The sequence below is a fragment of the Rhineura floridana genome, chromosome 19 (assembly GCF_030035675.1).
Source record: "Rhineura floridana isolate rRhiFlo1 chromosome 19, rRhiFlo1.hap2, whole genome shotgun sequence".
Classification (NCBI taxonomy): domain Eukaryota; kingdom Metazoa; phylum Chordata; class Lepidosauria; order Squamata; family Rhineuridae; genus Rhineura; species Rhineura floridana.
Genome location: NC_084498.1, coordinates 2,559,998 through 2,572,236, shown reverse-complemented (window position 1 = coordinate 2,572,236; position 12,239 = coordinate 2,559,998). Strand labels below are relative to the sequence as shown.

Sequence of the window (12,239 nt, the reverse complement as noted above, 5' to 3'; positions counted from 1 at the left end):
TCCAACTTAACTAAAACTAGGATCTTTCCTATGAAGTATATATTTCCAATAATAAAGCAAGTTTCCTTATTTTCCTAAACCCAGAGTCTCAGTGTGATTAAATCTAGGGAAAGGTGTGTTCTCTCCAACCAAGATTCACATACAGCTCAGCTGTCTGCTGATTTGCTGTTATGCTAGCATAGTCTAGCTCTACTGTGATAAAATACCAGGAAGTTGGTGGAAACCAACAGGAAGAGGCAGTCTAAAGCAGGGTGGGAAACCTGGTGCCCTCCAGATGTTGCTGGGCAGCAACTCCCACCTTCCCTGACCGCTGGCCACCCTGGCTGGGGCTGATGGGAGTCCAGCAACATCTGGAAGGCCACAGGTTGCCCACCTCTGCCCTACCCCATGACACAGCTGACACCAGAATAAGAATCATAAGAGGTATTCCACAGACAAAAGAGGGCGGAAGTTGATATTTTGGTGCATGACGGAGAGAGCTGTTATTCTTCACACACTTGTTACAAGAGGGCACAAAACTGCGAAGAAGTTCTCCTGTGGAAACCCCATGAAGATGAAGAGGAGATGTGCAAGAGAACCGCTGTTCACTTTGATGGGGCTTATGGAGGAGAAAGTCCCAGTGGCTTGTGGGCCATGGTTAAGATTTGCCACTCTGTCTTTCCTTAATGGCATGCCAGATGGTTGCCATGCCTGGGCAACTGCCTTGTCTCGTCTTGAGCCAGGTCCACCTCTACATGGGCCATTATTGCTCCATGTAAATACTAGATGTGCTGCAAAAGGCATCACTGGCAGCCGGAGGCCTGGGGCAAAGTACATTCCTCCAAAAACACAGCCGCTCAACTACCTGGTGAAGTCTCCAAATCTGTCAAAAGCAACCATGGCGCCCATTCGCTGGCAGAGAGGAGAAAAGCCGCTGTCCATGAAGAGTTCGGTGCTGTGCCGGGCCAAGTCGGGATTCGAGATGCTGAGTGGCACAGACATCCTGTGCACAAAGAGAACAGCAACGGAAGGAATCAGGTGCAGCATACCTCGGAGTCAAGGAGATTTGATAGGATTAAGGGCTCTTTTCTTAAAAGGAACAGTAACAGTGTTATCACTTAATAATAAAAAATTGGCTAGATCCATTATTTCAAGTTCTCAGTGATGAAGTATCGGGGTTTTCTTAAGAGCCTTTTAAGGGCCACCAAAGCTCCGTCTACCATAGATTCTAGAAATATCCAGAATGAGCCTCCATAGACCTAATAAGACACTTTCTTCAGTCTCCCAGACTCCTGGGCGAGCTTTAAGAAGCAGAGATGCCAGTGAAGTTCTCCTCAGCCCTCTCTTAAAACCCACCTTAAAACGAAAAAGCGAGCTCTTAAAGTCTCAAAATTCTTCTTCTCTTTGGATATTTGAAAAAATCCCAGCCAGAGGCATGGGTTACCAGTTCCCTGCAGTCTCCACAGATCCCTTCCCAGGATTATCCTGCCATTATAAAAAGCCCTGAAGTACACTCTGTCTCCCATAGATTGAGAGAGCTTGGGCGTGATGAGTTGTTGTGCCTCAACAATCCTGGATGCCGGGTGGGGATGGGAAGGGAGGGAGGATTTCTCCTGACACCCTCCCAATTGTTTATTTATTTAAACAAACTTATATACCACCCTTCCAATGCATTTGCATTGCTCAGGACAGCTTTACAACAACAGCAAAATCCCACAGAAACAGCACAAAAACTGAAACAGGCGTGGCTGATAAAAACCATCCTAAAATGAGGGTTTACGAATGCCAGCTGGCAGTTCAGGTAATGCACCCAGTCACGACCTCAGAAGGGCTAACACGGCCTCCTTCTCTCCATTCTCTCTCTCCCCTCCCCCTTTCTTAGCATGCTGAGGTTAATGGTTACAAATTCAGATTCACCTATGTCAAAAGCTCTAAATAAAGCAGAGGATCAAGTATTTGGGGGGGGGGGCAGGGAAAGGAGAAAACCATTCACAGGAGCCTGGGAAGCATCAACTTAAGCGGCAGGGATTAAAAATGCTAGAAAGGTGCCTGGGAGTTAGAGGACTTGAGGCTCTGGGCTGCAGTCCAAGGGTGCGGTGACCCGGCAATTTGGAAGGCAACCAGAAATGCACCCCATCTAGCCCCGATCCAGAGAGGGTCCGTATGGACAGATGTTTCGATCTGCGCTAAGCCCCTGACTTGAGGTCGCCGTGGGACTGGTATAGCTCCCACAGCGCACTGTGCAGATTGGCATAGCTCCATGCCGTCAGCAGAGTGCCAGCGTCAGGGACATCCTGATAAAGGCTCTCCTACGCGGCTCCACCTCATTTCACAGGCCTTGAGCAGGAGAAGCCACCACTGGCAGGCTGCATAAGGAAAAAAGCAAACGCGTCTTTGGGAAGAAGCCGATGTGTGGCTGCTTGCTCATCACTCCGGTATAGAGGAGCGCATGTAAAGAACACCTTTTGAAGCACATTCTAACCCTATTCAAAAGGCATAGGCACTGGATCATCCAAACTCCATGAAAACAGAGTATTATAGAGTTGTGCACCCCAGAGCAAACAAATCCGAGGACTTCCTTGCACAAAAGCTTGTACCATCCAGAGTGGAAGTGATGTACTAGCATGGAACCCCAAACGAACCCTCACTCCCACGTTCTTGGGGGTTTCCCAGCCTCCAGCACACAACCAGAAGGCTGACACAGCACAGATTACGGGCAGCACATGCACACAACTCATCTCAGTCCTGGGAAGCCCCTGGTCCCAAATGATGACTTTATATTTTCTTCTCACTGCCTGGAGATTTCTATACTGACTTCTGAGCCTTACAGCAGGGACTGAGCACAAGTTATTTCTTATCAGATGCTTTAGGAAGGAAAAGCCCCCCACATGCCTCACAAAGCAAATTAGCTAGGAAATTGGAAGGAAAGAGAAAGGAGTCAACGGGGCAATAACAGCAGCATCATTGTTGGGCTATTCATGCTGCCCAGCACAAAGAATCTGAAGAACTCTACCTGCTCAGGGCGGGACTGCTGCCTCTGAAAAAACACACATAAAAGCTTCCTTATCCCACTAGGTCCAGCTAGCCCTGCACCATCCACTCCAACTGACAGCAGCTCTTCAGGTGGAGGTCTCCCCCAGCTGGAGATGCCAGGAATCGAACCTTCTGCATGCAGGGCTTGTGATCTACCGGGGACTATGCAACCCCCGCTCCCTTTTGGTCTGCCCTTTTCCAGTTTTCTCCGGAGTCAAAGGTACCCTTCCCACATACACAGAGAGAGGAGAGTCCCCACGAACACAAGGGGACCAGCGCAAGACCACCTCTCACTCACTCACGGCTGAGCCTACCGGTTTGGATGGGACGAAGGCAGCATGAACTGGAACTCAACCACGCAGGTGCCGTCCGTGAGCTGGCGATGCTGAAGGCTGTTCAGTTCATAGGCGATGTAGGCTCTCCTCACATACACCTGGAAAGGAAAGAAGAGGACTCAGAAGACAACCTATTGTATAGTTTTAATGTTTTCCCTCTTACATAAGATGCCTCCAGACGGGAGCTGAATTTGCAAGTAAGTTGTTGGCTACAGGTGTCTTTTTCTTTCCTTTCTTGCTGGATTTTCCCCATCTGGATAAAACAAGGAAAAACACAAGTTGGCATTTTGAGGCCAATGACGTCGTGTGAACCCTGCAAAAACAAACCAAAAAAGCTTGCATACATGAGGGGAAGCCGCAGACCTGAACTTACAAGATCTGAACAGGGTGGTTCGTGACAGATGCTCTTGGAGGTCACTGATTCATAGGGTCGCCATAAGTCGTAGTCAACTTGGAGGCACATAACAACAACAATCCATGAGCAGCACCCATCCCACAATAAAACAGCCATCTGGAAGCACCCACGGAAAGCATTAGTCTTGGTGTAAAGACTCACATGGATTTTGCAGGAGAGGAAGGGGGAGAAAAAGGTTCCCCCGCAAAATGACAGGAAACAATACTAGTATCATAGATCCACAGAATGTCTCCTGAAGTGCTTGCATGGCTAGGTTTCAAGGTTTTGTTGGGGGCTGCTGAAAGGTCAAGGAACTGTGGTAGGTGAGAGGAACATCTAGATGCAAGTTGGAAGAATCTGGGGCACACAGGCCAGACATTTGGCAGCAATGAGTCTGCAAAGAAGCTGCACAGATTGCGGAGGTGTGGCAGTAATGCTGCACTGATAAGGTCAGGGGCCAATCAGGAACTTACTGACTACAATGGTGTATCCTTGAATCGAGTCATTGCATCAAGTGGATTAAGGCTTCTCTTGAAAGGAGAGCCTAACCGGCAGCACAGCAGATAGCCTGGTTGGATTTCAGTCTTAGTTTGCAGGCTACCACCATAACAACACCTTCACATTCCAATAACATTCTTCCATGCATATTTATCCATGGAAGAGAAATTAACAAGTTGTAGGACTAAAACAACTTAAACGTATTCATACAACCAAGTATATACTCACACACCATAGATATATATTTGGCTGATAAATCATGCTTTGATTAATTATATTAATGAGATAGAAAAAGAACTAATATAAGGCCTAACCTTATAATATAAGGTGTTAGAACTCTCAAAATAAGCCTAAGTGGCTCTTGACATAAGAACAGAACGACTCAAGTAATTCATCTAAATAAAGTAGTTGATTAAATCAAGTAGTTGAGAACCACAGCATTTCAATGGCAAGTAGTTGCCGGAAGCCTCAGGAGGGGAGAGTGTTCTTGCAGTCGGGTCCTGCTTGCAGGCTTCCCACAGGCACCTGGTTGGCCACTGTGAGAACAGGATGCTGGACTAGATGGGCCCCTGGCCTGATCCAGCAGGCTCTTCTGATGTTCTTAAGTATGCTTAGCTCAGGGGTTTTAGTGGAACAGTCTGACAGATGCCATGTTAAAGAACGAAGGAGAAACCAAGGGTAGTGTGCATGCTGTTCTGTGCCGGAAGACCAACATTTGCTTATTAGGCAATATGTTCTTGTCTGGGAAACAAGGGAACAGAAGGACAAGAAAGTGGGCGAGAGGTTATCACAGGGAAGATAAAAATCTAGGGAGCCAATTGGAAAAAGAGACCCCAATCTGAATGGAGATAAGACAAAGAGGATCAAAGGCTATGATGTGATTGGAAAAGAGAGTAACTAAGTAAGCCCAGGAAGAAGAACTGAACCCAGGGTTTGACCTAGACCTGGACACTTGAGGCAATCAGAGGCCACCCGCGCTTGCACCCTAAGAGACCACTATGTGCAAGAACCAGTATCTTTGCATGCATTGCTTATTCTTTTGTGTGTGCTGTAGTTTCAGCTTAATGCAATTTTACAATCTTTTGAACTTGTCTGAAATGCCACTGCCCGGTTCAGAGGGTGGGAAGCCTCCTACGTACTGCAGGATCACACACCTTCCAACAGGGTGGTGTTCAAGAGTGCTGGGGCCACATAACAGGCTATTTCACCACAAATTCCTACAAAGTGCCTGTGTGTATTCACCCCCAAGCTGACAGCAGTCGCTTCAAACAGCTGCTCTGAATGCTACAAGAAAACCCTTCCCTTTTGCAAAAACTAAAATAAAACAAAATAAATCTCATTGTGCTCGATTCAGGCACCACAATACCGAACCCTTTGGAGTGCCCCTTTTACCTCCAGGGCTGCCATGCGCACCACCTGGTTGGAGTGGTAGAAGAAGATGGGGAGGACATCAAAAATAGTGGTTTCCGAAAGGATCAGTTTCTGTGAAGGAAGGAACATTGAATTAACACAGAGCTCTAAGGCTGCAGTTCATGCTGGTTTCGAATTTAATCAGTAAATTTGACTATATTCATTTAGGACTCAACTGAGATCAAGGTTCTTTCTCGCCCCCCCCCCCCAAAAAGGTTTTAGATTACTGTAGGAAGACTGAGTTGTCACCAACGGTCACTGATGTGAGCCGTCACACCACGTGCAACATGCACACAGTTGACCTTTGTACAGAAACATCAGAGCCTGCACCTTTTCTGCTTTATGGCATTCCCACTGTTTATAATTCTTGTCTTTATGCCCATTTATGTCTCTAAAACATGCACCTGCCAATTGGGGATAATACTCCTATGGAGCAGTGAGCGCTACAGAGCGAAAGCTTATGCTGCAGTAAGGTTGTCAGCCCACAAAGGGGCCAGAGGACTCTTATCAGTGGCCCATCAGGCTTGAGGCTGTGGTCCTGAAAGCTACAATCCTCTAGCTGGATGGTCTGAGCTGCCAACAAGAACGTTGATACAGGGACAGCTCCAAGACAATGCTGCCTTATACAGTCAGCAAAATGGACCTACAGTAGGGCCCCACTCATATTTATTTATTTATTTATTTTATTCGATTTATATACCGCCCACAGCCCGAAGGCTCTCAGGGCGGTGCACAACATAGGATAAAATACAATAGAATCACAAAAACAGTAAAGTATACATATTAAACAATTAAACAACCTGATATACATTAAAAGCTAAAAAGATTAAAATGCCTGGGAGAATAAAAAGGTTTTAACCTGGCGCCGAAAAGATAAAAGTGTAGGCGCCAGGCGAACCTCATCGGGGAGACTGTTCCATAATTCGGGGGCAACCACTGAAAAGGCCCTAGATCTTGTTACAACCCTCCGAGCTTCTCTGTGAGTCGGAACTCGGAGGAGGGCCTTAGATGTTGAACGTAGTGAACGGGTAGGTTCATATCGGGAGAGGCGTTCCGCTAGGTATTGTGGTCCCGCGCTGTGTAAGGCTTTATAAGTCAAAACTAGCACTTTGAATTTGCGGGTTACGTTCCAGACCCCCACCGAAAAGCAAAACCCACAGAAAACTCGGTCAATAAAATGGTGCCTGATGCCTGAAAAACACCGTAAAAGCGGAACAAGCGCTGTATGAGTGGGGCCTTGCTCTAATTGAAAGCCGCCATATTAGCGGAATGCCGAAAAGCAGGACGCCGAAAAGCGGGGCCCTACTGTGTTTCGATGAACAGGCAGGGCCTTTCCCACCTGTGCTGACCTATTTTTGCTTTTTAGATGAGCAACCTGAGAGACTAAGTTCCAGCCTTTGTATATGCAAAGCACATGTTCTACTTTTTCCCTAAAGGCACTTATTTTAAACGGCTGCTTCATTTGCCCTCAACTTGCTATAAAGGAGAAGAGACGGTACTTGCTGCAGGAGCCGGACTGTTACACACGTTGGATCACCTTTAGGTTCTCAGGGCAGAACTGGTGTCCATACATGTCGATGGCCGAGAGGAAAATGGATTCGACCTGGTTGTGCCTCAGCTCGTAAGCAGGGAGGTGGGAGGCAATGAGCACCTGGGGGCCAAAAGAGACACAGGCTCAACAAAAGCAAGCAAGGGCAGGGAATCAAATGGGGCCGTTTTGTGCAGCGTCCCAACAAAATTCCGGAAAATTTTCTGGAAGTAGAAAGCAGCATTTGTACACAATGGGTAACGTTCACATAATTTATTCTGCCGACAAGACGGAGATCGTCAAACAATCTGAAATGCGTTGGAGCAAAAACCCCCACAGGAATGGAGATTACAAGGTGAGGGGAAAAGGAACTATACCAGGCACTGACCCTCCCACCATTCTGAGATTTTGAAGACCAGATATTCTCAAACGCTTTAAAAACCAACACAAAAACCCAGTGCAGAGAAATACAATTCCTTTCTTATTTCTACAACACTGTCCATATAGTAAGTTATGTAGAGGATTAGCAGCTTCCCTCAGTAAACTTTGTGGCTAAGGAGAGAGCGGAACAAGGTGTACCCCAGATTCTGAAGGCTGGTATGCTGCAGGGGATACAATGTTATGTTTGATTAACCTGGATCAAAAACATAAACATCCTACCCACTGCAGCACTGGCCTCAAAACCTGTTATCTGTGTTGGGAGCGGGGCAAGAGCAACTCCTGTTTGGGTTCTTTTGTTTGTATTCAGAAGGAAGATAGAGTGAGGGTCCTCCAGCTGGCTAGACTTGCCTACCTTTACCTGTGCTCTTCTCTGCCTAACTTCCTTCCGTTGTAAACTGACATGCTCAGGGAAGCTGGCCAGCCCCTCCTTCCTTGGTCTTCTTCAACTGTCCGAGGAGAGAGGAGACATCTTTGTCTTTGCTCTCTCTCCTGAGCCATGAGGCTAATAACCAAGACTGGGCACTGCACCTCCAACTTAGTTAGTTAGAACTAGATATGCCTTTCCAATCTACTCTGTATTTCTACAAATAAAGTAGCTTTTCTTATTTGACTAAGTCTTAAGTCTCAGTGATCTAAATGCAGGGCAAAAGCCTGCTTTCTTAGGTAAACACACAGACCGGCACACAGCATCTCAGACCCCTGAGGATCTCTGTATACATATTTCCATAACTATCTACCTGGTTTGTACTCTTTAAGGGATAGAAATTTGAAACAAAAAACATTGACATGTCTGGGCACAGGCATATGTACATACCTTTTAAAAAAGAAAATAATTTATATCCCTAAACCCAGACTAGTTCAAAGAATAAAATCCAAACGTAAAAAAACAGCAAAATAATACAAAATAGAGAATTCAAAATAACAGCAAGAAAATACAACATCATAATCCTTCCCTGCAGGAAAAAGCACAACAGCAACACACAGCAATCAGCAGAAGCAATACAGTTAAAAGATCAACTAAATCTGAAAGAAAAAACCCATCAGAACCAGGTTGGCCATATAATAAAGTAGTTAGAATATCTAAATAATTATTTTAGGCATGCTTAAGGACCTGGATATATCCATCAGGATATTTTTCACCTTTCTTTCAAACACAGAGTCTCTTGCAAGGTTGGAGACCATCTGCAACCCTCCAGATGTTGCTGAACTACAACTCCCATAGTCCCTGAAACCACTAGCCATGCTGGCTGGGGCTGATGGGAGCTGGGTGCTCTAAGACATGCGAGAAAACGTTTTGGAAGCCTCCTCAGATTCAGGAGTGTGGCATGCCTGCCCTTGATAAACACAAACACAGAGTCTCTAAGGGCTTGCAAAGCTAGTTGTGGGCTTCTTTGTATCCTGTCCTTAAGTGGCAACTTCAGTATTGTATTAAAATAATGCCTGCCGCTCTAGGAATAGCCATGCAAAAGCACACTGACCTGCCTAGCCCTCAAGGCCACTTTGGAGTGTTCTGTTTTGCTGAGCTGTGTGAGCTCGTTCAGAATGGCCATCAGCTCATCGGTCAAGGTAGGGTCTCGGCCACAAAGATGATCCTATGCATTAGAAAAAACCCAAACCATTTAGTCTCCTATTGCACTGATTCAGAAAGGACGAAGCAGAGAGCAGGTCTTCTAAAGTTTAAAGCCCTCCTGATATTGCTGAACGACAACTCCCATCAGCCCCAGTCAGGATGACCAATGGGCAGGGATGATGGAAGCTGTAGCCCATCAACAGCCACCCCAACACACGCACGCGCACACACAGAGGGAGGGAGTCACAAAAATCTGTGGCTCCACAAGAAGACCCTCTCTTATTGCTCTGAGAGAACTTGTGGGTCTTATTTTCATCCTCAAGTCACCCATAGCCAAAGGCTGTGCTGTTATACCCACAATCAACATGGTCACCAGGAGGTTCTTCTGAGCCACGTGAGCGTGGGAGAAAATGCATTCAAGGACCAGGGTCATGTCGGGCATGTACTGCTCCCGCAGGTGGATCACACATTTGTCGTAGTGAGCTGAAAACAAAAAAGGAAAAGAGACGCTTGTCAGATTTGGCCTCGCTCTCTCCCTACAAGGATTCCCGAGGACAAGCATCAAACATGTTGCTTAACTCACCTTGCTGGAACTGGGTCTCCACCTGCAAATATCGCCTCAGTAGATTTAACACCACCGATTTCATGTGGCCTCGGATGCCACTGCGATACCTAAATTAGGAAAACAGACCAAAGATGCTATCTACAAGGAGTCCCTCTTGTTAAGCCTAGAGGCTGAGAGTTAAAATAAAAACTTTCAGAGAAATGAAAGTGGATTCAGAGACGCTTCACTTCTCATGGTGCGCATGTACATGCATGCATGTGCACAGCTTTGTCCCGCTGAGGCTTCTGGCTGAATGGACTGCAGGTTTCTAATGTAAGAGAAAAACCTGCTCAGACTGTTTACTACAGGTATTGGTGGGATGTGCATAAGCGCACGAGCATCAGCGCCTCTTTTAAAGCACCTTCAACTCTCTGCTAAAAATATCATTCGTTGGCTTGAGGAATTTAATTGGGAGGCATAGATGATGGAATGAATGAAAATGAGAAAGTGTGAAGGTTTCATGTGAAGCACAGAAATTACATATTGGGTTAGAGCAAGCCGAACTGGAGAATTAAAATATTTACATGTCTGTCACTAGCAGTCTCGTACCCACTCTTGCTTGGGAATTCTAAGGAACCAAAAAATCAGTGCACTTTTGAAAGGTTCAGTCCAACATCTTGATTCAAGATGGTATCCAACTGTATCCAAACACAGGCCAAGAACTGCTCCTCGATCTCAGGAACCATTATGCAAAATTTGGTTACGGTATCTTAAGAGGTGTCCAAAGGCATGACACACAAACAACTTTCCAAAATGTACCACGAAAACAGGCCACAAATGGGCTGTTTCTTACAGCTCCCTTCCTTCCAGCTCTTTAGCATCATGTGACATCATACTGTCATGATGTCACAGAATATTTGTTAAATCAGCCTTCCCCATTCTGGTGCCCTCCGGATGTTTTGGACTACAACTCCCATCAGCCCTAGTCAGCTAAATAAAACAGAGACCAGCCCATACAGGGCGTAGGGCCAAGAGGAACTGTTTGTGTTGCATGCAATAGAGGCAGGGATGCCCATTCCCCGTGCTTGCCTCTGAACTAGCTGCACAATGCTCTGGGTGTTCATGAAGAAGACTTCCCGGTCGGCCTTTCGCTGCAGGGTGGCTGCGTGGCTGTCCAGGATGCTGGCAATCTTGGAGGTAAAAAAGAAGCACAAAACAAGGGGGAGAAATAACAGAAATAGAACCAGTCCTTACATGTATTTTTCTTAAAGGTCTTGTATAGCAAGTAAGTGAACTCTCTGAAAAACAATCAATAGAAACATCACCAAAAGTTATCTCCATTAATAGCCTTGCAAATAAGCCCCACAAAAGCTACTAGCTCAGAAAAGTTTTACTAGCCCAAGCTGCCCACAGTCTAAGTCACTGCAGCACTTCAACATCTGGGGTGGGGAACAGAACCAGCTCTATTTCCGTTTACAGATGTTTCTCAGTGGAAAATGTCTACCTGGCACAGGCAAAGAGGCAAGCTACTTTTACTTAGAAAAGCCCAGATGACGCATTTGGCTATGTGGCCCAAATCCTAGGGTCACACTAGTTCCCTGCTTGGCCCACACAGGTAGCTGGAATCGTGCAGAAGGAAGTTTGCTTCTCACAGTGAATGCTAGAATGTTTTAGTGGAAGACACCCCCGACCCAAAAGCCTTCCTTCCCTAGGGATACATGCTGCATTCCAGTTGGGTGCTACAGGAGAGCATGATTAAGCTCTCCTTGTGATCATAGCTGTTGCAAACTCAACATCAGAATTAAGAAGCAAGAAAGAGCTGAATCCTGAAACCGGTATATGTTAATAGAAATTTGCACCATACACACTTGCCAGTTTTGCAGGTTCCACTAATCGTGGCACTGTACATGATGACACCCTACCCTCTGGCCTGTGGGAAAATTAGCCCCCAGCACTTTCATTTCTCACACTTTCATAAGTCATAAGGGCTAGAAACGTAAGAGAAATTCTCTGGATACTGGATCCTACCCACACAAGACAAGTTCTGCACTTGTATAGAACTGTAAACAAATGACCAATGCAAGCCTGCAATACAATCCCTGATGATGAGGAACAAGTGTGGTAACAGGGGAAGAGGGAAAGATGGAGGGAGAAGATTTGAAGCCAAGAATGATAACGTATAAATCATCATCTAGGTTAATGATGAATGTTAACTAGAAGAGAGTTCTAGAATTGCAGGGCCATCACCAAGAAGACCCCTCTTTGGTCTGCTTGCCAGCCTATCCAACTTCATCAGCAGATCCACAACCAGGATCTGAGGTGTGGATCTCAGATTACAGACACGGTCGTAATAGTTGCAGGCAGCCTAAAGCATTTAGGACCTTAAAAGGCTCTCTACAAAAACGAAAGACAGGGCAGGGGAAGAAACTAAAAATGATGTCCTGGGAGCTGCCTGTTGCTGCAGTTTAGATTCCACCCCCACCCCCACCCCTTCTCTAGGGTGGTAA

The 12,239-nt window shown here is 46.1% G+C and overlaps 1 protein-coding gene across 9 annotated transcripts in view; it reads right to left on the bottom strand.

Annotated features, from left to right (window-relative positions):
* Positions 1 to 12,239, bottom strand: part of ACACB (acetyl-CoA carboxylase beta) — an 88,352-nt gene that overhangs the window by 28,229 nt on the left and 47,884 nt on the right. For 7 of the 9 annotated variants that reach the window (XM_061603342.1, XM_061603347.1, XM_061603345.1 and 4 more), the window contains 9 exons: positions 10,822 to 10,922; positions 9,772 to 9,860; positions 9,547 to 9,671; positions 9,097 to 9,210; positions 7,187 to 7,300; positions 5,632 to 5,721; positions 3,327 to 3,445; positions 2,993 to 3,016; positions 845 to 982 (listed from right to left, as the gene is read on the bottom strand). In XM_061603342.1, coding sequence (XP_061459326.1) covers positions 845 to 982; positions 2,993 to 3,016; positions 3,327 to 3,445; positions 5,632 to 5,721; positions 7,187 to 7,300; positions 9,097 to 9,210; positions 9,547 to 9,671; positions 9,772 to 9,860; positions 10,822 to 10,922 — 914 coding nt within the window. Of the gene's footprint in view, positions 1 to 844; positions 983 to 2,992; positions 3,017 to 3,326; positions 3,446 to 5,631; positions 5,722 to 7,152; positions 7,301 to 9,096; positions 9,211 to 9,546; positions 9,672 to 9,771; positions 9,861 to 10,821; positions 10,923 to 12,239 lie in introns of those variants that run through there. The other 2 variants (XM_061603348.1, XM_061603351.1) reach the window with 2 other exon arrangements.